The 25028-nt window shown below is 41.8% G+C and overlaps 2 protein-coding genes across 4 annotated transcripts in view; one reads left to right on the top strand and one right to left on the bottom strand.

Annotated features, from left to right (window-relative positions):
• Positions 1-2932, bottom strand: part of ldb1b (LIM-domain binding 1b) — a 36259-nt gene extending 33327 nt beyond the window's left edge. Inside the window, exon 1 of one of the 2 annotated variants that reach the window (XM_086033179.1) lies at positions 2488-2932. In XM_086033179.1, coding sequence (XP_085889305.1) covers positions 2488-2515 — 28 coding nt within the window. In that variant the 5' untranslated portion in view covers positions 2516-2932. The remainder of the gene's footprint in view (positions 1-2487) is intronic. The other variant, XM_086033180.1, reaches the window with a different exon arrangement.
• A 9486-nt stretch (positions 2933-12418) lies between these two features.
• On the top strand, positions 12419-24619 carry LOC147145675 (uncharacterized). 2 transcript variants are annotated; one of them, XM_086033000.1, is made up of 11 exons: positions 12419-12594; positions 14050-14154; positions 14276-14437; positions 15226-16756; positions 16856-16909; positions 18859-19561; positions 19651-19848; positions 20537-20594; positions 20688-20809; positions 20906-21057; positions 23916-24619. In XM_086033000.1, exons 1-11 carry the CDS (start codon positions 12499-12501, stop codon positions 24011-24013), a joined length of 3279 nt encoding a protein of 1092 aa, XP_085889126.1. In that variant the 5' UTR covers positions 12419-12498; the 3' UTR covers positions 24014-24619. The 2 variants fall into 2 exon arrangements, with proteins under 2 accessions (XP_085889126.1, XP_085889125.1); XM_086032999.1 differs by having other exon boundaries at positions 20534-20594.
• The last annotated feature ends 409 nt before the right edge of the window (positions 24620-25028 follow it).

Below are 25028 nucleotides of genomic sequence, written 5' to 3'. Positions count from 1 at the left end.
CAAGCTTGTTTAACGGCTGAAGTGGCAGCACTATTTGCCTTGTGTAGCACAGGGCCCAGAAATTGGAAACACACGTGCGGGTTTAATCACACATGCAGTGGCTTAATCACGCAGCCAGACTGCACATTTCTGCCTCTACTGTATTTGCCCAACAATGCTCAACTATTTGTTCATCCATTGGGATGATGAAGCATTGTCTGTGAACTCGGCTGCCCTTTCTCAAGTGGCTACCTCTAGATTAACTTAGCAGTTCAATCGTTTCCAAACCGCAAAACATGACATTATTTAGTGTTTCGATCCCTCTCGTGATTAAAGTCTGTGGCTGGCCACATGTCTCAGTGTTCATCCAGGCTGTTGACCAACTGCAGCCACTGTGGTCTGTTCCTCAGGAGGGGAGAAGAGAGGCCATGTCAGGGTGATACTACATCCTCCAAAAGGCTGAAAACACACTGACTTCCACTCCCCCGCGGCTGAATATTGCATGACAGTACAAGTAATATGTAGTAATACATTTCCAGCTATGGGATTATAGCCTATTTCATGTCTACACGTGCTATGAGGAGTGGGACATAAATCGCACTAACACTTAATAATATATTGCCTGGGGCACACCAGCACAGGGTTTATTTCTAGACCTTGATTCCTCTCTTTTTTTCCCACCATGTGTGATTAGAGTCAATAAAAATGAGTGGAGTTATCTGTTTGCTGTCAGACTCTCCAAACCCAAATACAACCATATGTAGCCTGCAGGGAGTTCCTCATCCCTCAAAGACAGTGGACAAATCACACACTTTCCTATATAGTACTTTAATATGATGGATACTCCTTCCACCAAGTTGCTGTCTGTGACTCAACTCTCAGGAACCAAGCAGCTGGTACTTAAAGTGGGGAAGTCAACTCCCAAATTTTCTTTACAACAACATGTTCTATGCAGCCCTACTAGTCTAAACTCGGCATTCTGATTAATATTACTCTTGTTGACTTCACCTTGAATTAAAAAAAGATCAACAACATTAAAATGGGCAACCAGCAATACTCTGAAACTATTTTTATTCTCACATTGTTTAGATTAAAAAAAAGAGGACAAGTCAGCTAAATCCATGGTTTAACGGCACACAAATAGCAGTATTTGAATGTTGCCATGTTTCTACACAGTCAGGTATGCATGTGCTGACCCCCCAATATCGTACTTGAACATGATGGATACCCCTTCCACCAAGTTGTTGTCTGTAACTGAACTTCCAGAAAACAACCAGCTGTTACTTAATGGAAACACCACATTAAAATAGGTAACAAGCGATCACATCAAACATTGTATTGTATTGTATTGTATGTTTTTTCTCGTCACATTGTTTTTAGGCTAAAACAAAGAAGACAAGAAACCCAAAAGCTCGGTTAAACAACGCATAAATGCCACTGTTTGAGTACGACCTCTTTTATGACCTCAAGATAAAAGGAATTCTGGGTAGATGGCCACCTCATACCAAAGCCATTTTGCAAAGTAATACACACTCGAGAGCGTTTGTCGGTTGTTGTAAAGCTTTTCACCACAATACACAATTTATATTATAAATCAGTACATATAAAGTCAAGATAATGAACATAACATACATGATTATTTTCAATACAAACATCCAGTAAGGACCCATTTTCTAAAACTATGCAAGCCATTCTAATAAAATTACAGCATTTTACTCTTCCCTCATCCCAAAACAAAAAACAACAACCTGTCAAGGAAAGTCTGGGCAAGGTTGGCTAGGCTGGCAAGCTGCTGAAGGCAACACAAATCAAGTGATGAGATGGATGAGAAAAGAATAGAAATGCAGTAGTCTTTATTAAAACTCAATCCATCCCAGTGACATATTGATATGTCATTTCACAGAGTGTCTGAAAAAGTCTGGTACTGAAAGAGTTAACTAAGCTGAGCCAGTCTTGCAACCAGTGCGACCTTTGACCTCTAACAACACATCCAGCTTTCTTATTAATACACTCTCCCAAGTCTGTAGTACATGTTTACATAACTTCATCAATGCCAACCTCAGAAGAACTCACTCAGAAATGGTCATGATCTGCAACAACAACAGGCACAATGAAGGAATATTAGCGGTGCCATAGCAACAACTTCTTGGCGGTGTGAGCGTGTGTGTCACAAACATCTGTTCATGATCAATCTTAACCCTAGCAACATCCTGCAAAAAAGTTACATTGAAGTTAAAAGGGAAAAGAAACAGATCAACGTTGACCCATCTATTGTGTCCCTCCTCTCAGGCCAGCACAGACGGCAACATCCCATGAGCCTTTGCAAACTGAGCTCAGGGCCCCAGGGCGCCAAGCTCCCTGTTTCTCTGTGCCTCAGTCACGCCACAGCAGGAACAGCACTCTCCAACTCAAAATACATCAACAAATAATATGGAAAAGTCAGCGGCTGGCAATGGCAGCGCCGGCCGTTCGCAAATGTCGTCAACGGCGAGAATTGGCTTTACTTACCGGGACACGCGCAGCCGCCCACCGACATCTTCTCACATGTCTGGTGGGAATTCGATGAGAATGATGGTGTTGCCTCTGTTATCCCTGCTCTCTTCCTCTCCTCTTTCCTGTCTCTCACCAGTCACTGCTGCTACTCACATGAGCGTCTGTTTTCCCCACGGTTCACACACACACACACACACACACGCACGTGCACGCACACACACAGCCGGTGAGCGGAGAGAGATGGAGGGAGAGTGGGGAGGGAGGACGAGAGAGTGACAAAACGCAACAGAGAGACAGACGAGAAGAAGAGGTTAAAAAGAGAGCTTGCACACACACACACACACACACACACCCGCACGCACGCACACATACACACCCCGACACAAAGGATCAGATTCTCTCAGTAGTAAGAGAGCACTGTGGAAGTGTGTGTGAGTGTGTGAATGTTATATAGAGTGAGCAGAATTCAGTCCTGCCTCTGCTCTGCCCTCATCAGCCCTGCAAATTACAGCTCAGGTGGGAGGAGAGAAGGAGAGAAGGAGAGAAAGGGAGGGAATGAGGCCGAGTGCCAGAGTGTGTCTGTGTGTATATTGTGCGCATGTGTGTGTGTGTGTGTCAAAATGACCTGAAAGATTTGAGCGAAAACAACCATGTGATGTGGGTCCTTTCCCCCTTTAAATATGTAGACAGAGTGTGCTGTTACAGTGACACACGTACACACGCACACACGCGTGCAAGAAAGCACACGCATGCATGTTCACATGATCTTCAGAGAATCGAGTGACGTCCAAGTACGCGCATGTGTGCGTGTTTGTGTGCGTGTGCAGCAGCCGTCTGAGTGGCTTGTTACCATCTAGCAAAGGTCTGCTACACGGCAGGGAAGGCAGGGGGAGGCAAAATAAAAAAAGGGGGAGGAGCAGGGAGGTGGGGGCGATTGACGTGCCTCAGCTCTTCCCTTTCTCTCTTTCTCTCGCTCCCTCTCTGTCATCTCCCTTTCCCGCTCCGTTAGTCTTTCTGTCTGCAGTATGTCACAGAGCTGCTCTCTCACTTCACTCATCTTTTTTCTCTCCTCCTCTGCCATTTATCTCCCTCACTCACTGTCTCTCTTTTCCCTTTTTTTTGCTCTTCTGTTCTCCTTTTCCCTCCCACTGTTTATAATCTGTCTCCTATTGCTATGGCATTCGTGTCGCCCAGATATAGATGTGCAGCTTTGCATGCAGTTATCCAGCTGTGTCATAAGTTCAGAATTGTTGAACCAGTTAATTACATGACACAAAGTGAGTGCTTCACAATTTCTTCTGCTCATGTATACATTTTGAAATATCAGAAAGTCACATGGAGGACTCAAACAAAATGAGTGCGCAAATTATTACTTTCAAGGCATGAGTAGTCGGGAGGAGAGAAACCACAGCAAACTTTTCTTAAGCGGTGCAGTAAAGGATACAGGACAGTTGTAATATTGTAAACAAATATTGACAACCAAAATATTGGAAAGATTTGAACTTGTGCAGTGGGACACTCAACCACCACAAACTCCAATAATAAACTCAGTATATATTGTTCAATTGATACCTCAGTGTCAATCCAAATTGAGCATGATCATAATAAAGACAGAATTCCTAACACAGCTTTTGTATTTTCCCACATTAGATTGTGCACGTGTACCTAATGATGTGACCTGTGAGCGCATACTCCACACGTCAGTGAAAGGAGGTCACATATCTAGGCAGTGTTATCATCATTGTCCACTGTTTTCTTCCAAAATGGTATCACAGAGTTGTGTTGAAACAGGTTGTCGCTTTACATGTAAAGAAGAACATAAGTCTGCATAGATCACCTCCCCCATGCTTTTTTCTTTTTCTCTTTTTTTTTTTAAGACACTTGCTCTTTGTCTCCCTTGCTCTTGTCCTCACCCTCGTCTCATTAGGCAGTATCTCATTTTGAGGAGGGGAGTGCTAAGCCAATCAGAGAGGGGAAGAAAGAGCTAGGGAAGGAGGGAGATGGTGAAAGGAGAGCGACGGAGAGGTTGCAGAAGGGAGAGGGCAAAGATGGAGTGAGCGAGAGACAGAGGAAATGCAAGGGTGAGGGAGGGAGAATAAATAGCTCTAGCGCACTCGTCCCCCATTACCCCGGGAGGGCACTGTCGCCATGGCAATGTGGCAGGAAAAGGATAGCACAAGCATGATCAGCTTCTCAAGACCACGTACACACACACACACACATTTGCCATGCAGTAAAAATTGTCATCTGCCCACATGAACTGTTTCTTAAGATGCTTTTGACAAGTTCATAGAATCTTATGTACAGGACCGAGAGCAGCTGCTCTACCAACATTGCTTATATAAAACCGCGTTGTAGAATTTACTGATCAACAGACAAAGCCCCAGTAATAAAGACAAATAACAGTCTCTGTATCCCGCAGAAAGTGTAAAAGACAGAGTAAGCACAAAGCAAGAGGGGGAAGAAAGGACTAGGAGTGAATACCATGATAAAGGAAAGCAGAGAAAAAAATGAGAAGCATCGCAGTTGCCAAACATTTACTTCTCTGATCCAAGTTTTATTTGGACAAATGTTCACCTTCCACATTTCCTCAACTGTTTTCTACGCTTTATTCTGTGCTTAGACATATATAGTACACTGAATTATTTAACACATATTTATATTTTTCCGCAAGAAAAAAAAATCATATTGGTAAGGCACTCCTGTTGGGAGAGATGTCCTGTTGATATCATCTGCTTTGAGTATTGTATAGATTAACTGTTAGTGCGTTATTAGTGCTGAATTATTGTGGGTAGTTAAACAAAAATGTCTACACACCCCTTTTCAAATGCCAGGTTTTTGTGATATAAACAAATGAGACCAAAATAGATCATTTCAAACCCTTTTCCACCAATGATGTAACCTATATAATGTGACCTACTATATCTCAGTTAAAAAGGTAAATCTTTCAGATGGGGAAAGTAAAAATAAACAACTGAGATGCATAATGTGGTTGCAAAAGCATGAACACCTTCTTAAAACTGGGGATGTGGCTGTGTTCAGAATGAACCAATCACATGTTAAATGGGAGTCAGCACACAACTTCCACCATTTAAAAATTCCTCTGATAAACTCCAAATAAAATTCAGATGCTCTAGTATGCTCCAAGCAGACCAGGAGAAACATATCCATGTTTTTTGTCCCCAGTAGACTTGACTTATTGTAACGTCTCCTCACTGGACTCCCTGAAAAGAGCATCAAACAGCTGCAGCTCATTCGGAATGCTGCAGTGCGGGTTCGGACCCGGACAAAGAGATCACAACAACATATTACTCCAGTCCTAAAGGCTTTACACTGGCTCGCAATCAGCTGTAAAATAGATTTAAAATTCTGTGAATGGTCTAGAAATCACTGAATGGTTTGGGTCCTGATTAAATTAAAGGCGTCATTAATTTTACATGTGTGCCTTCATTAATTCATTTATCTTGGAAAAAATAAAATACGTGAAACAAATACATATAGGTAACTTTTATGGCAACATTTCCAACACATGGGTACGTGATCCATATGGGGTCCAACGAGACGTAACGTGCGCAATTTACTGCTGGACAATACACTGGACAACGAGGACACAAAGAAAAAGAACAATGCACTGCAAAAAATTTGCAAGGTATGAACCAGAGACCGGAAACAAGTTCAATATTTATAAAAAGTTTACTTAGGCAATTAAGTTTTGTTGATCCCCTTTGTGCACAAGGACAGACAGGCGTGCACGCATGTGAAGTGAACATTTCAGTGTAAGAGGAGTTGCCTACAGTTTGAGATGGGACACGTCACCACGCAGGTGACATTAAAACCCAACGCCGTGCCGAGTATTTTTACGAGCAAGACGTGGCAGATGAACTTAATTGCCCGAGGGAGAATCTGTGCATCCTCTAAAACCTCCACCATCGCCCCTGCGCAAACGACGGCTCCTGGTTCGTTATGTCCATAATGCGAGCCGAGTCTGTACTCGTAAATTAAGTAATTATACACTGGACCATGAGCACTCTCCTCATCATGCGCGCAGGTAGGATATACTGGATTAATTATTCCAGCATTATGAGTGGTTTGCGAATAAGCACCATGTCTGCTGCACTTCCCGAACCAAATGTTCTCCAAAGTGTATTCTGTGCCGTCAAAAGACCATCCGGCGCAGCATTTTTAACATGAAAAGTGGAATCTCACTCGGTGAATTTATTTCATGGTTTTTGGCTATAAACTACAGTATCTAACTTCATTCTTTCAGGATTAACACTAAAGCTGCATTGCATTCGGTTTAGCTGTGTGTGTATATCATTGTGCAGTCTAGTCCAAAGTTGACACACGTGACGGTTATTCAGTCACATGTTTAATGAACATGGCAGCCAGCTATATTATTTTTCAAATCGTTTTTAAAGTTATTAAATGTACCTGAAAAATAATAAAGTTATCAAATTAATTGTAGACAAAATATTAACTTTTTACCGCTGCAAATGGCGTAGATATGCAAAGTGTCCCTTTAAAGAAATGCTGATTGACGATAAACCCAGCAGGGTTCTGACTCTGAGATCAAGCTTGCGTCAGTTAGTGGAGCCCAGAGTTCAAAGTAAACACAAATGGAATAAGATGCCAACAGAATTGAAGTCAGCCCCATGTGTAAATGCTTTTAAATCCAGGCTGAAAAGTTTGCTTTTTTTCCCATACCTTTGATTAAGCTCTTCTAAACATCTTTTTTTTCCCTCTTAGTTATTTTAGAAACCGACTTATTACTTTACTTTTTTTTTTTTTTTCTATTGATGTGGTTAAATGTTGTCAATGTATTTTATTTTAGAAATTTTTGTAAGCTGCTTTTGTTTTCTCTGATTTTCTTCTGAATATCATAAACTGTTGTGTTAAAGCTGCTTTGCCTAAACAGCCACAAAGGATGATTTTGCCACCACCATGCTTTACTATGGGTACGGTGCCTCTTGGTGAAGACCAGGGTTGTGTTTGCACTAAACATACTGTAGGCCTACCTTTTGGAATTGCAGCCAAAAAAGTTCCGTCTTGATATCATTGGATCATAACACGTTTTCCCACATGCATTTGGGATATTTGAAGTGTGTTTTTGCAAAATGTAACAATGCTGACAATGCCTGGATGTTTCTCTTTGAAAGATAAGACTTTGGTCTTACATCCAAGCTACTGTATAAGCCAAGATATATGAAGAAGACAGGAGACTGTTGTCACATGTACTAAAATGCCAGAGCTTGCCAAAAATTCCTTCAACTTCAAGTTACTGTCGGCCTCTTGCCAGCCTCCCTGACGGGTGTCCAGTTATTGATATTGTCACTGTTGTGCCATAATGAATGTCTTCCCTGTGTTCCATGGTACAGTTAATGCCTTGGAAATTATTTTATACCCTTCACCTGACTGATACCTTTGAAAAATGAGACCTTCTGCTGCTGTGGAAGTATTCTGTGGACCAGGCTTGTGCTTTAAGATGAGAGTACAAAAATACCAAGAAAAGCATACTAAAACATCCATCCATCCATCCATCCATCCATCCATCCATCCATCATCTACAGGTTAACTTTATTTCGAGTTGATAAGAAGCCCTTTTAAATTGAAAATTCAATTCTTACAGGTGTGTGCTGACTCCTATTTAACATGAGTTTGGAGGTGATTGGTTTATTCTGAACACAGTCACAACAATTGTTCAACTGCATTAGCACAATTGTTTATTTTTGCTTCCCTCTCGAAAAGACTTTTACTTTTCAATTGAGTTGTACAAGTTATGTGTCACATTAAGGTGGAAAAAGTTTTTAAATTATTTATCTGGGTCTCATGTTTTCATATCACAAAATCCTGGCATTTGAGATGGGCAGGGTGTGTAGACTTTTTATATACACGGGATAAATATTTCCCATGCAAATGTCATGTAACAACCAGTAATATTGACTTTTATTTGCATATGGAGCATACAGTATTCATAATAGACCACATTTGTTTTCCCATAGCAAAGAAAAACGAGTCATCAATGTCCCAAAGTCATTATGTTGGAACATTTTTACTTGCACCTGCTATATAAATATTGATATATAATTTCAATTGCACAAATGTAGGTATTTAAAGTCAAGTTAAATGGCTTTTACTACTGTTCTTGTGCCTTACGATTGTACATTCAGTTTAAGGGTGTACTGATGCCGCAAACTCTTACGTAACACAATATAAAATGGGCATCTTCTTTCTTTTGTCTTCAGGCTTCCGTCACCATGCTGTGTTTGTGTGTAAGTGAACGTGTGCACCTTTGAATCCCCACTTGTGCCTCTTCTGTTGTTTTGTCGACAGGATCTCCACCAGATTTCCTCCAGTCTTTTTACCATCTCTGCCTGCATCATTTCTTGATCTGCTTTTCTCGATTAAACAAGCCCCCTTTCTCCTGTGTTTCTCTCAGCCCTTCAGTTGTTTTCAATAAATGCTCTCGGTGCCATGCGGGAGGGCATTCTTCTTCTCTGCTGTGAAAGCAAAGGGACTTGAAGCAAAGATAGGTCCCATGAGGACAGCAGAGGCACAACTCCTGCAACAAGTACCGGCAATGCTTGTGTGTCCTGCTCTCCCCGTAGAAAAGGTGTCAAGTTAAAGATCAGAGTGTTTTTGCAGGGCACTGAAGTGCACACACATGTATTTCATGAAGTCATCGGGGGTGGGGTTGGGGGGGTTGGGTATACAGAACAGAACATACAGAGGGTGTGTAACACAAGCGGCAACATGACTCCTAAGACCTCACAGGTTCTTCAAACAAGCTCAGGCGGAGTCCTTGGAGGTCAAGAGTGAGGTGTTGAGAAACACGATGGGAAATAAATAGGCGTTTTCTCATTTTTCTTGTCCCTTAAGCACTAACGCTTTGGAAAAGTGTCCATCTGTGACTGAGTGTGTATTTTATTGCCAAACAAAAACACTGTTCCCAGTGGAGTAAATACAGTATACTGCATGTGACTGTGGGTGTTGATGTGCTTGTTTGGTGTTGAATGCTGCAGTAAGGTGACCCACTTACAGTGAATTGCCCCTCCTCAACACAAGTCTCCACATACTCCTGAACATATGCACCCGCAGGAAACTGACGGCTGCTTTGGCCCCATTTCAGACAGAAATGTGCTTCAAGATGTGTGCTGTATGTGTACGTGTGGGTGTATGAGTGCGCGCTCGGGGAGTAACAGTAGCAGCGGAATTTAGGGGTTTAAATGACAAAACAATAATAAACAAAACAAAAACATTCCAAGTCGAAGGGGAAAAAATCATCTCCAAATTGCTTCTGTGTTCTGTCATTGAGGTTTCAGCAATATTCATTTTAACATTAGGGAAAATTAAAAACAATCCGCACCTTGATCTGGATTGACACCAAATTAGAACGGCTGCTTTCAATACCCTTTCAAACAAGATTGTGGAAATTGATTATGTAGTTTTGTGCACTGTAATTCCAAACAATCAGCGATGAAATCCTGAATGGTGAAGTAATGACAAGAACACAACAAGAAACCCATCAGAAGACAATGAGAAGAAGCTTGTACACCAGGTTATAAAAGCAGTTCCAGTGACGAAATTTCATTTCCTATTAATCTTGCACAGCCACTGACTCTGTAAACCGGCATGACATTCAGAAGAAAGGTCAACTCCTTGCTGGTATGCAAGAGATAACAGGCCAGACACATACATCGACCTCTTTGAAAAATGGGGAGATAATACAAGATAACAGCACGAGCATAAGGAGTCAATGAATTTCGCTTCGTTATGCATCGCATTTGTTATGTATTCACTATCTCATTTGTGTTTTTGAGGATAGACGGCTCGGCAATCAGCTTATGATAAAACTCAGAACTTTCGAGAGCTAGAAAGTGGTGCAAGCAGAATGCAAGGGTGTAAATCAAGTAAGTACTACCATCTAGTGGAGAAACAAAGAACCACCCCATAGTGGACGCTAAACTGTAGTGTCTTGAAAATAGCCTCTATTTTTCATTGGCAAAGATTTACTGTCGTGTTCGACGGGATAATTTAAATTTTTGCTTTCGCGTTTTTTGGAGGGAAATCCTTCAGGTTACTCAGGTCTCACGTGTTTTGTCCAATTGGATAAGCGGCATTATTCATGTGATGACAATGACATGAGGTTTCCTGCTTTCCGTTCCTGAAAAGAACAGTTCAACAGCTGAATTTAATATGTTGGGTCTTACAGTCAGCAACATTAGGTTAAACTGCATGCACTGAATTCTTAAAAGAGGTTTGAGAAAGAATAAACTGGTCAAGAGCACATGGACATATTCTGTTTTGCTCCCACAAATGGACAGTTTACGGTTCACAGCAAGAGTTACTAAAAGCAGAACAAACCACCTCATTATTCCCAGACTAAAATATAGATTTTAATCCATCCTTGTTCTATAACACTCATTCCGAGTTGAGTTGCTGGCAGGGAGGAGCCATGGGTGGGCCTGGGTGGGCCTGGGTGTGCAGGCCCACCCAGATTGGCAGACTGCCCACCCAATGAGATTCATGGAAACAAATATATACTTTTACGTTTTTCGTGAATTATTATCAAATTATTTTTGAATTTGTGTTTCGTTGTGCTTTTTTTTTAATATAAAGAATGGCATAATTGTCGTTGTCTAAAGAAGATCTGAACTTCATCTTATGGAATGATAATAATAATAATAATAATAATAATAATAATAATAATAATAATAATAATAATAATAAATAAAAAATAACCAATGAAAATAAGAAATATATTTGTAATTGTTGTTTAACAGACTTACATAGGCCTGCATGGACAAAACCCCTTGAAAAGATCATTTGACCATCGATACATGTTAAACTAAGGTGTCCTCTACTTAGCATCATAGATGTCTTCAAACTTGTAAGCAGTGGGCCGACATTTTCGGACAAATTTCCTCCACTCCAACCATTAGCAAACATCTGTTGACGGGATTTGGGGTGTCTTTGAACGTTCCCACCTGGGCGATAACATACATTTCTGGCCACAGATATCTGGGTAAAATAATGGTGTGCACCTTTGCTGGAGACCTCAATGTCTGGTGTCCTCAAATACAAATGTGTTTTAGTAGTATGTAGGTAGATGATCTGAGTATTTAGATGTGATGTCAGTGTGGAGCAGTTTGAGTGCCTGAATATTATTACTGTATTATTTTAACAGAACACCTGAAGCGTCATCACTAATTCGAACCCCCACACCCACCACCCATTTTGATAATTTGGCACAACGGGGTGGAAACAATCTGTACACATAGTACTTCTTTTCTTAATTTCAGAGTGCTCGCTAAGAAGAATACAGTTTACTTTCGCTGGCTAAGGATTTTGTGCCCCCAAAACAATCCCATTGCCTGGCAGGGAATTTTTGAACTGCAAGAAGCTTGTGGTTTTAACGCTGGAAGAAGACAATACATTCATCACAAATCATTCTTGGAACAACATCAAAACATTCTCTTAAATGAGGCCTTTGGTGGTGGGGAATGTCTTGCCTCTCCAAATACACTTTGTTGCAACATCATTAATGCACCTTTGCCTTTACTTCTTTCCATTTAAGCTGTGTCGCCGCGTCGTTGAAAAAGTAACGAGAAAATCTACTTTAGTACAGTACGTATCTGAGTCACCCTGCCCTCTCCATGATGTAAATACCAGTACAGTACTGTACTGTATTGTAAATGAAACTGTGTTACCGTCGATTGAACGCTAGATGTCGTTTCAGTGCAATCAAAATCGCGTGGATTCAGAAAAGATAGTATTTGGCGACTTTAATGTATCTAACTAAGACGCATGTATACCAGCTTTTAAAAAACGTGATCGGAACCGGGTCAACTTGATGAAACAAAAAAATTCCGCTCCAAATATGGCGTGGTGAATGTAAACGATATCTCCGACCTGGGATCTGATTGCAAATCTTTTTCAAGTGTGCTGTGAGTGCCAAAACTGGTCCCAGGTCAGCCAGGCTGTTCGCGCGCTGCCGGTGACCACGTGTCCAGTACTGGCAAGTCAACCATGTGGAGCAGCAAGATGGCGGCGCAGTGGAGGCCCATAGACGGGGCTTTAAATGCCGGCAACGTGGACTTTCTGAGCACCAGAAGCCCTTGCCAGGTATCGCTTTCGCCAGTTAAGATACTTTACTGATCAAGTAGGACTATTGAGACGTTTTCCGGCGTCGTGGTGGGGGTTGTTTCGCCGGCACATGCGCGCGTGGCGACACGTGGCTGAGACGGGCTTGGCAGCAGGGTAGACTGTTAGCGATCAACTGTAGCTGGACCTCTAACACACTTTTGCCCCTCAAAAGCACCGAAACCTCTACCGGTCGCATACAGTCAACAATCAGGGTATTTTGGTCGTGCTTCCTGGAACTGAAACCGGCAATGGAGTGCTGGAAGCGAAGTAGTGCAGCATTTCCTGACTGCAGTGTTCATTGAAGTCCGCCGAATTAGGCACATTGTACCGTTCTTCGTTCAACACAAGAGATTAAAGAGATATTTGGTGGCCTTTTTGATCATTTGGATGTTTAAATTTGACTCGATTTCACTTGAAAATGTCACATTTAATGTCTTTGTATCACAGTATGTAACTGTAAGATCTATAAACGCAGTAACTTATTTAATACAGAAAGTTTTGTTTTTGTGTCAGTTGGTTCGGCATTGTTTTAAACAGCCGTACTTGCTGCAATTTTCAGTGCTACCTATTATTGCATTTTGATTGCAAATAAATACCTGTCAACTGTGACAGTTGGTATTTTTTAATATTTTCCTCCTGACAACAATATCTGTCATATCTCACTTTATGTTGTTGCTATTATGTTTCACATACTGTAATCGGACAGCAAATATAAAATCGTATCGGATTTTGTGAATATCATATACGTACATCAAAATGTCAACACATTAACTCAGATTACTTGATAATGTAATATTATACTGCACTATACTATACTTGACAGTCAATGTGTTATGCGGCGCACAAGGACTTATTTTTAACATCTTAACCGTTTTTTTTAAACGTGAGCGACCCCACACGTGACGACAAAAAAAAAAGTGTAAATAAGACATACGACAAATGACCCAAACTAAATTTAGCTCCTCCTAGACATACAAAGATGTTAGTCTTTAGTTATTTATTTTGTTGCATCACTTCAGTATGCTTCCTTGACACCAATTCGTACTTTGGCTTTGCCACCATCTTAAACATTACAGAAAGAGCATCATCACGTCGCTTAACTTGCTATTGTTCTGGTCATCTCACATCACAGAGTTTGAACTCAGTGTTGACCACACACAAAGGATGTGAGAGTTTTGAACATTCCTTGATTGTTGGTCATTGTCTGGGGAAAAAAAATCACGCAACACACTGCATAACACAGGATATTCGGTCAGAATTATCTTTTATAGACATCATCTTTGGTTTCTTGATTCGGAGTGGGGAGAATGCTCAGATTTGGTCCAATTCTCAGTAGGTGTGCAATTGTGTTTCATTTGGATCATTGCTAATGTGACACAATTTCAAGAGTGTGTGCAGTCTAATACATTCACATTTTTGTACATATCTCTGCAGATTGGCTCATGTGGAGGCAACATGGGTGGTGAGGACATCGACTCGCAGTCATGTATGGAGCACTCCATCTTGGCCATTTTTGAGGACTCCACTGTTTCATTAGAGGTCTGAGTGCAAGCCAGGAATGGCAGTAGTTCTGAGGAATAGGCTTGCGTTTATGTGTTCATGCCCACTTGCTACAAGTGTATGGGCCAAAATAGTCAATAGCTTCTGTTACCCATTATAGGACACAAGGAAAGCGGAGGAAGAGAGCGAGACCTTGCTGTCGGCTCTGACTCAGATGTTAGAGTGTGTGGAGGATGATGTCGGCAGCACTCTTTCTCCCTTTGACACCCTGCCAGACACCAAGCTCCTCAACTGTCAAGAGTTTGGGAACAGCATGACTACTGTAAGTTCAACAATTATTTTCATTTTCTCATCATCAAATCATTCATAATGCCCCCCCCCCCACAAACTGAAGGAAATAATAACCGCTTTGGACAAGACCGGAATAGTCTGTCCAAAGCACGCTAAGCGACGCAACACAACTGAACAACCAGTTGTGTTGTGCAGTATGGTGTGCGGGGTTCTGCAATTAGTTTTAATGAGTTGCTGACCATCTGCAACTAGTTTCGCTGCAATTTCAAATGTTGAATTGCAGGTGAATGGCATCCAAACAGCACCGATGTTGACAGTCAATCATAATGACAGTTTACAACTCGCGTTGTCACAATGTTGATAAAGTCCTTCTATGGACCTGTCATTCAAAGAAAAGCAAATGTGAATTTTCAGTTTGTTGAGAAAATAAATAAATAAAATAAAAACATTGTGCGGTGAATAAGGACCAGGTCGGCTCGCGAATAGTGAAAATACGCTGATACCCATGGGATGGGGGGGGAGTTATTTTTATACATTATACATTTTTTTTAATTCATCGTATGATTACTGGTAATTTGTATTTCCTTCTGTCAAAAATCGGCATCGGCCTCAAGAAATCCATATTGGTCGGGCCCTAACTGATATACTATAAAAAGATTGGCAATCCGCTTTTTCCTTGAGAATCACGCCATGCTGTTTGTCATTCAGTCAAATAATATAGGTAGTGCTTGAAAATGTTCTTTCCTGATAACAATGCCAGGGGCCAGATTGCAGCGTCAGAACATTTGTGCTCTTTCCCATGTCTCCATATCTCTTTAGGATGGAGTAACCTTTGCCGCCAAACTTAGACAGAAAGCCAAGAGTGACACAAGAAAAGAAGATCGGAGCAAAGTAGCTAGACTTCAGCCGGTCTTCCAACAACAAAATCGGACATTGTTTCAAGGTCCAGATAAGAACGCAGATACTCAAGTGAACGTCTTCACTTCTTCTTCTCTGGTCAACCTGGTGAAACTTATGCACCCCTATTGCCTTAAGATGCATGTGGAGGAGGAGGGGAGAGGCCACCGGAGCACAGGTGGACCATCACAATCGCCCTGGGACAAACTGCAGGAGAAACACACTATGTTCTCCCAGGGAGAAGTATGGAAGTATAAGAAGCCAACTGGAGACAGTGATGAAGATATAAACGTTGTATCTGATGATGATGATGATGATGATGCACCCCTGAAAGAGACAGAGGAGGATAAAGAGGGCGTTCTAAAAAAAGATAGCGGCACCCTGCTAAAAAGTGCATTGCTCACTGGCAAATCATCCAGAGGTCTGTTCCCCAGGGCAAAGAAAAGAGTCCGTTTTGGCCGTGTTCAAGTGGCTTCATTTGACCAGTCTGTGGAACTTGAATTCAACGAGAAGACTCTCCCCAGCGTAGCCACTGCAGATACACCCAACGGTCCAGTACTTGTAGCCCCAACAACAGCATCTATATCACTAGACAGTAATGAAAAGGCTGAGGATCATCTGCCAAAAGGTAAGGGCAAAGCCAAATCTCTAAGTCTCCAAGAGTATAGACAGCTGCGACAGAAAAGGCAGCCTGTGGTGGAGAAAAAGAGGAGTAACACCACCAAGTGGCCTTCTGTTTCACAGCCCCCCAAAGAACTGCCCTCCATTCTCTGCTCACATGGGCAGAGACAAAACCTCTGTGAGATGAAGTCTTCAACCCATCTAATAGAAAAGTCCACTGTGAGTACGGATCCCCCCCAAAGAGCGACTTCCAAGACATCACGTCGCCATCCTCTCGGACCTGTAGAGAAGAAGGCATTGTTTGCCGCTAGGCATCGCAGATTGAAATCTCATCAAATAGAATCTAAACACACCTCACTTGATGGTTCAAAATGCAGTGATGAGCAGAGTAACACCACTGTTAAAGGAGCGGCAAGCAAGAAAAGTCCATTAAAGAATCCGACACTGCTCAGCACTGATCCCCCGAACCCTGTCATCATTTGCTTGCCTGTCAGCACGACGCCCACCCCATCAAATTCTCACTCTTCACTAGTGTCCACTGTTGAACACTCAGTTGCATCACAAATACAACAGTCCACTATGGAACCTCCTCCAAGTCAGGAAGTGGACGGCCAACTTCCGACTACACCTCAAACAGAATGCAGGAAACCACAAAACCTCATGCTAACGCCAAAGATTTCTCAGTCGGTGAATGCGGATCCAGTAACATGCGACCGAGGTCAGACGGTCAGGGAAGCACTACCAGAGAGCCCCACAAGAAGTTCTCTTTCCGAGAAACTACGACCAGCACTTCAACTTACCTGTCGCGAGCAAAGTGCTGCAGCTCACTCAGGTACAGACCAAACACATACGAGACTTTTATCAAATTAATAACCATAGAATGCAGAAAGAAGTAAATTGTTGACATCGCTGTCTGTTTGTTCTGTTTAAGGGATTGAAGCCTGTGATCTGACCAGCTTGTTGGAGCAGTTTGAGGAGAAACAAGGTGATAAAATGGCATATGTTTTTGTTGTGGTTGTTTTGTTTTGTTTTCAAATAGAGTACATACTTGTAAAGATATTTGGTAATATTGTTTTCCTTTATATAATATGACCGACTGACGGCAATATGTCTATTGCAGAGGCAATGTTTTCCAGCATATGAGTCCAAACTTTGCACCACTGGCCACAATAGAGCATGCAGAGTATCATCAAAAGTGAAATCCATTCACATATTTGTCAATATCTAATCAGCATCACATTAGCACTTCAGCAGACATCTGAGGGCTTATCTCTCCACGAGCCCACTTAAATCATAGCGAAAATGCACAAAACACATCTTTAAAAACATCCCTTTAGTACAAACGAAACTGAAATTGGATGGAAACATAAATGTGTGCCCCAGATCTCATAAAATAAAGTGTTGTTGTACAGCACAACACGTTTGCAAATTCTATATCACGTACAGTAAATATAAACAACTATATTGTACAATGTGTGACCAGTGACTAAGACATAAAAAAAAAAATGTGGAGAGGCATAACAAGACAGGACAAAGGCCAATCATGTCTCTTTACTCTCCACAACAACATGGACAATTTTCCAGTAAGCAGCCAGCTACGCCCTTTCATCCTTTAAACCTGGAAACATGTATTACAGCCACTCCCTTTGAACACAGAAACATGTACAACTTTGTCCATTTAAGTCCTTGGTGAATAACTCTGACTTGTGGGTCATCTACTACAGACAACCTCTGGTCTAATATAATTTCATTGAAGACCCAGTAAAGGGACAAAAAAAAAAAAGATTTGTAAATTTGACAACGCAGATTAACTCGCCTGCCAAAAAACCCAAAACAAGTAAAAAGGCTCCGAAGTCATGAAAAAGAGTCAGCCTTCCAGCTGTAGGACAGTGTGGTTGTGTCCACTGAAGGCACTGCAAACACTTGCTCCACCTTCACCTGTCAATCAATTACGTTAATTTGTACAGTATGTGCTGAAGTGGTTTTAGTCAGCTGCAGGGTGAAAAACGTGCTGCTGTGTTTAATAAACAGTTGACCTCCCTTAAGTGTCTGTTACGTAGGGGCCCACACGTTTGCTAATTTGCTCGTTAGCTTGCATGCCAGCATACATAATAAACAGTTAACGTTCCTTGAAGTGTCTCAAGTGGTTGGCTCGACACACAGTGCACGGTGCAAGTGTGGAGTAGTGGACAGACCCGACACCGGTCTGCAGGCCCACTAGCAGCAAATAGCTACACGCTGCTGCTAGCAGGCCAATGGACTCGCTCCCTGCGCCGCGCTTAACACAATAGCGCTGGGAAGATGCATTTTGCAGGGTGTGTAGTCATAGTTAGATGACTAACTACACACTGTAGTGGTAGAAATGTGCAAAAGTTTTATTGCTAAGTATCTCGCAATTGCGACAGATATCCACAGATGAAATGAGGGCGCTCGGTGTTTATATAATGGGGGAGGGCCAACTCATGCCAGGGGCCCAAGAGCGTCACTGGGCTCCGTTTTAGCAACACCCGAAACATCCAGACAATTAAGAACGTGAAAAAGAGTTCAACATTATATCTCAACTATTCAGTACTAAATTGTTCTCAGTCTTGACCCTACCTTCAAACATATTTCATGTAGTGTAGTTAGAAACAAATCAACAAAATGACTAACTCCCTCAGTTTGTTTTATGTTATTGATGAAGTTTAATTATCATAATTGCAAGGTTTTCACATAAATCGCACCTATGGTCATCTGATTTAATGGGTTATGCTGTACTGGATATTGTCATTGTTCTCATGCCAGAAAATCTGGAAGATAAACAAGCACATTTGTCACGAAGATGACAGACCTTTGAGCAGTACTCATAACTTTAGCCCCTAATTGTGTTAGGCCCTAGTATGTTGCATAATGTGCATGTGTACACATGACCTACTGTGGTTGTCTCCCTTTCAGCTGAAGAGGGCGACCAAGCAATCTTTTCAAATGCTTTACCCTCAAATCTACACAACATGGAAAGGAACTCTACGCGCGCGCAGACCTCCACTAAGGAACACAAACCCGTCAAAACTTTGTACTCAGAAAGACCAAAAATCACCATAAATGATCTGGAGCCCCAAAGAAAGTCAGAGCACGTTACTCCTGAGCCTCTCAGCACTGAAGTCATTCTCCAAACTCAGGAAGTTATCAGTGTAAAGCGGAGAACACCGCCATCCAAGGGTATTCAGATCATTGATCCTCGCCCGCTTCCATCCAGGAAAACAAACGCTTCAGAGCTGGCTGCGCCTCCTCACATATGTTCATCAGTGTCCGCAGATCACGATTACTGCGTGCCTCCGGATTATTTGCACACAAGAGCCTCTGCTTCTCTTCTCAAGAACGCTCATGAAGTGGAGGAGAACTCCTCGTCTGTTAAATGCAATCAAACCTCCAGCAGCATGAAATGTGGCTCTCCCATCAGAGTTGATGAAAAAGACCAGTCAGCCTCATCCACATGCACACGCGCAGCTCCGCCATGTGCGTCACTTACACCTCCACCCAGCCCTCCGAGCAGAGGTCGAGAGAAGAGGAGATACTCGAGAAGATCCCCCCTCTCAGACAGCTGTCGTTCGTCGTCGTCATCCTCCAGCTCTGCATCCCGCTCGCCAAAGAGACCAAGGTAGTCATGTTTATGCCCTCTCTTGATATTAGTTAGCGGTTTGTGCTCAACTGTTATTTGCACTCGTGTGTGTGTGTGTGTGCGCACAGGTCCCGTCGCGAGCGTTCAGGAAGCAGGTCTTGGTCTTCGTCCCCTTCTCGCTCCATCTCCCGTTCCCCGCCTCGGCGGCAGAAACTGCCTTGTGCACGTTTACGATGTAACAGATCAAGACCCCGGTCCTGGTCTCGCTCCCGCTCACCGTCGCCTTCCTCACCATCTTTGCCTACGCGACGGAGAAACCTTTACAGGTGAGTTTGCAAATGAAAGGCTTTCCATAGCCTCACAACATAATTAGTGATGAGAATAAAATGGTACCTTGACTTGCAAGTTTCAATTGTTACATGTATTTACTTGTCTATCAAATAAATTTTCCCCAATGCAATGAATTGAAATGCCATTAATCCATTCCAGCCCTCCCCCGAAAACACATTTTTATTAACATGTTTCCATAGCCAAAATGTGCTGTGTTGTATATAAACACAATTTAAAAAATTGAAATGATAAGACTTAAACTGGTTTTATAAAGTCTAACTATACTGTAGTATCCGTGTGATGGAAGTGTGTGTTTTAAATCAGGCGGCATATTTAGATTTGCCTGTTTGTCTGCACATGCGTGTCTGGGAGTGAGCAGTGGCATACAGCAGCTCCTTGAGAATGTTGGCATTTGTTAAGTTTGAATGTTTCTTCAATAAATGGTTAAAAGTGAATCGTGACTGTGGCTGCTTACCCACATGCAACAGTGGCACAGAACCTTAATTGCTCCCATTTTTTTTTTTTTTTTTTATATTTGGCTTGAGTGGCAGTGCATCTGAAACTGGCTTGCACCTCCAATTTTGGTTCACCACGCAAAGCCCAAAATAGACCGAAGTCAATGTATCATTGTAATAATAGAAATGTCATCTCAGCATCACTAACATGAAATCTCCCCATCAGCAGAGAGTCCTGGAAGCTGAAGCGGGAGCACAAAGCGAGGCTTCAGAAGCTGAAAGCTATCGTAAGTCCAACAGTACAGTCATATCAGCTGGTGTCTTAGTAATTAGTCGCTGTCCAACACGTGCCAAGTTGCATCTACAATCTTTTACCAAAGGATGAGCGCAGAGTTGTGTACGTCGGGCGCATCCGCAGGTCCATGACACACGATGAACTGAGAGAGCGCTTCTCTCGTTTTGGAGAAGTAGAATGTGTGTCGCTGCACTTTAGAGATAAAGGGTAAGCACACGGAGACAGAAAATATTTCCTGCGCTGCTGTGAGAGTACATACAGTATTGTGAAGTACTAAAGTATGATTTTGTTTGCTTCCTCAAGTGACCATTATGGCTTTGTCACGTTCTACCACATGGATGATGCATTTGCAGCCATCGACAATGGCGGAAAACTAAGAAGACCTGATGAGCTGCCCTTTGACATCTGCTTTGGAGGAAGAAGACAGTTTTGTAATTCAGACTATGCCGATCTAGGTGAGAGTGTAACCAAAGCGCCAGGTACAGTGGAACCTCTGAGGCCCAACGAAATTCTTTTGTACATGCTGGTCAACCCCTTTATTGTTAGGATTTCAAAACTATTTTTTTGCCATAGGAAATATTGAAATGAAAAAGAATCCAATCCAAACTGTTACCAAAAACTCACAATTACTACTTAGCTCTGAGCTATTTTAGAATGTTTTTGATTCAACGATACATATGTAGACATTCCCATTTTTAAAATGAACATACTACAAATCACTTTTTATATTTAGTTGGGTAGTTATTGTACCTTTTGTTGAGCTGATGTAAACGTGCACCACTGCCAATGGCACCAATAGCAATACGGACCTTTCTCCGTGTCATTTTGAGAAGTCGACCCTACCAGGAGCCTTGCTGCTGGCCAACACTAGCTACTCCGCTAACACGGTGCTTCAAAAGGAGCACGGCATTCGGGAAACATCTTAGGGTCTACAGAAAGAGCACAAAATGACGTAGATGGGCACGGATATGGGACTTAATGACAAAATAATGGTTAAGTTGAGTTGCGTAACAGACAGGGGCTTTTTGAGTGGAACGGACACTATTTTTTGTTTCGTCAAATCCAGACTCTCACTTTATGCTGATTAAACACTGATATACGTTTAATTTCCGATGACTAAATGCTCCTGTGTTGGAGTCACTGAGAATGATGCCCTTGCGCAGTTTGTCCACTAGCTAGAGCAGTGGCGCCATTCAAGCCAATAAACTCCTGAGACGGACTGATCAGTGCTCAAATGCCGCTGTTATTTGCAACCGTAATGGCGGATGACCTGGTTACGTTTGTGCTCCACAATCTCCTGACCATGATAATGCTTTTACAGCAAAATCTTCTGCTTATCAGCATGTTTTTGTACGTGAAAATTCCTCTTTGTTGTAAAGTTGAAGAACTACGGAAGGACAAAGTGTTGTGAAACCCCCAGATGCTCTTCTTGTCATTCTTATCTTGGTTGTTGTAAATGTTAAGGGACAAAAAAGAAGTTATTTTATTCATTATATATTTTTTAAGTTAAACGGTTGATTAATCGCTTATCATAATACTTTTCCTGCAAAATATCGGAATTGGCATAGGCCTAAAAAAACATCTCTCAGGCCCGAGAAAAAATGCAAGTAGGTAAGTTCACAAACAGTGAATGACCACTCAATGAAGATTCACAACATTAAGCCCTAACAACAGTAGAACACTCAAGGGTAAAAAAAAAAAAAAAAAGTACTGCGGCCGCTGATAACGCCTTGAATTGCACTTCATTTGCACCCGCAGTTTGCGTCGTCCTATTGGCAAAGCATATTGCGCTAATGATATACAAGCGCAAACACACCCACAAAGTTAGACAGCTGAGTGCAGATTGCACCTGTTTTCCCCCTGATTGCCACACACACGGCAAAGTATAAATGTTGGCTTTGCGCCAAGAACACCGTAGCAGAGCAATGGCAGTTAGGAAGAGAAAAATTAAATTATAAGAACCCGAGATTGGGCTCCTGACCGAGGAGGTGTAACGGGACTGTCAGAAAACTGTTATCAATCGTCAAACGTGGACATTCACATGGACATCTCTGCTAACGTTGACATAAATCTCACAAAATATCAAAACAATCGCCTCAATATTTTGGAGTTTTTGGACATAAGCATTTTTCTCATTAAGGAGAAAAACGCTAAAGGCTTGTGTCCATTTTAGTTTTCTGACGTTAAGTGACGTTGCTTTTTTTCCAAAAAGCTTTTGAGTGGTGAGTCGGGTGTGAACCCATTCTTCAGAACTCCAGGCAAGAAATACAAGTCAAGTTTATTTCCTGAATATAGCCCTTAGACAACAGCTTCTCCCTGTAAATATTTGCTCAGGAGCACGGCTGGCACCAGAGCCGCCCTGTACCACGCAAGCTTTCATTTCGGCCCCAATAACGCCTATATTTCATGTCTTGTACATGTCGGAGCGTTCCGTCACATTGGTCAGATGTTGCAGGTCGCAATGCCCCCCCCCCCTTGTGTAAAATGTGCCCCCCGACGGCAGATGGGGGTCCTATGCCCAGAGTGTGATCAGCGCGTAGGGCGGGGCGGTTCTCCCTGGCATGATGATGCCTTCTCCGTGCTACTGCTGAATGAGGCTTGGGCAGAGGAGCCCCAATTTTACACCAGCTTTCTATAGACTTTATTAGCTTCATTCAAACTGCGTTTGGTTATTAGGGCTAATGTTAGTGAATTAGACCTTTTTTATCAATGAGGCTCGTCTGCATAGCAATTTCTCCGCCAAATATATGCTTATTACCTCATTTAAATACATGCAAATACCATCGGCGCACTGAGACTCAATCTGCTTGGCATCGCAGTTAGTGAAGCATTTCACCATCTGCGCGTGCTTTGTTAGACGCTATCCGTTTGCCCCATTTTTACCAGTTAGCGGCATGCAAAAGCCACTCAATCCTTTTGTGAATGTGGCCCTCAGTCTTAAAACAAAAGAACAAGGTGTTATGCGACGATGAGTCACCTCACACACCTCATATGAAAGTATTCTAAAGTCTCACACAAGTCTCATCAATGGAAATGATAAAACACAATACTTTGACAACTCACATGATCACGTCTGATGAAAGAATTGAGACACTGCTGAAGTTTTTCTTTTTTAAAAGATCTTGTTGCTGTAATGTACGACTTAAAGGGCATTCAGATTTCGAGCTTCCACTGTACTGTACATTTTTCTAGAAAGTGTGCTGACTGTTCTCATTAAGTGATTCTTAGTGACAAATCACAAATGTTGTGTCTAACATATAACAGTTTGAACTCTACCCTGGATCACTGAACATATTATAAAACTGTTCCTCAGATGCCAAAGTGGATGCAGAGCCGTCTCCAGCCAAGAGCAGGTTTCAGGAGCTTGACTTTGATTCGTTACTCAAACAAGCCCAAAGAGGACTGAGGTAGCAGTGCAAAGCAGAAGAGAAGAGAAGAGAAGAGAGAAAGCCACCAACCTCAGAGCTTATTGCTCGCATTTATGTAGCAAACCTTTCTGTGTTCACTCCCCTGTGACATCCCCCACACCACGTGTGGGCTGGTAATGCACTGATACTAGAGTCAGGTTTACAAAATAAGCCAAACGGAGTAGCGGATTTGCCATTCAATTAGTAGCCACACATTAAAATAAAAAAAAAATGTTTCCAGAACATTAGCATTCTTTTCACACATTTTTGGCAATAAGGATTGAAATTACTAAGTGTTGTGCAAAAATGTATGTTTAATTTAGGTCAAAAGAAAAAAAAAATATCGCAGACACAGGATAACTAAAATGAAAAAGAATTTCATGTAATTATTTGTTTTGTGTGTGTTTTTTTTTCTTTACGCTTCATATGCAGGCGAAGCTCCACCTCCGTTGCCCGCAGGTCCCTGCCCCTATAAAAGCTCTTGTTTTGGATGTTGTACTCATTATGTCACTTATCACAGCATGCAATAGTCGAGTATATTAAATATATTTGTTACATTCCATAACAGAAAATGTTTATATCTAAAAGCAAATAAAAGTTTTTGTTAACCTCAAAATATGGTCTGTCTGTCTGTATCTATCCATCTAGCTAGCTAGCTAGCTAGCTATCCATTCTAGCGAACGAATGAAACCAATATACCGGCACAGTATATGGAATGGATATCTACCGCAATGTGTTAAAAAAATCTCTGTTATTTGATGAACAGCTGAATAAACAATCTAATTCCGTGATAGATTCTGGTAACGATGTAACTTTGATCATTTCCATGGGTATAAAATATTGAAATTGTTCCCAATGCCTTACTACAACATATTACGTTTAGTTTATGATTAAAAAAAAAAAAGAATAGTTATTCTTTAAAAAAAAAAAATGCTTCCTGTCCTCTTGTGTCCCATTTGAAGGCGGTGCACTGTCCCTTTAAGAAGCTGGTGTACTGTCTCTTTAAGACGTTCATCCGG

Source organism: Filicampus tigris, chromosome 6 (assembly GCF_054856515.1).
Source record: "Filicampus tigris isolate MCC_2025a chromosome 6, RoL_Ftig_1.0, whole genome shotgun sequence".
Lineage (NCBI taxonomy): Eukaryota > Metazoa > Chordata > Actinopteri > Syngnathiformes > Syngnathidae > Filicampus > Filicampus tigris.
This window is presented reverse-complemented; position numbering and strand designations above follow the sequence as displayed.

Bases quoted from the DNA above. Each gene is read 5' to 3' on its own strand.
- LOC147145675 (XM_086032999.1), top strand. From the start codon at position 12,499: ATGTGGAGCAGCAAGATGGCGGCGCAGTGGAGGCCCATAGACGGGGCT. The intron at 14,438-15,225 runs GTAAGTTCAACA...ATATCTCTTTAG, and splicing joins TTGGGAACAGCATGACTACT to GATGGAGTAACCTTTGCCGC. The intron at 19,562-19,650 runs GTAGTCATGTTT...GTGTGCGCACAG, and splicing joins CGCTCGCCAAAGAGACCAAG to GTCCCGTCGCGAGCGTTCAG.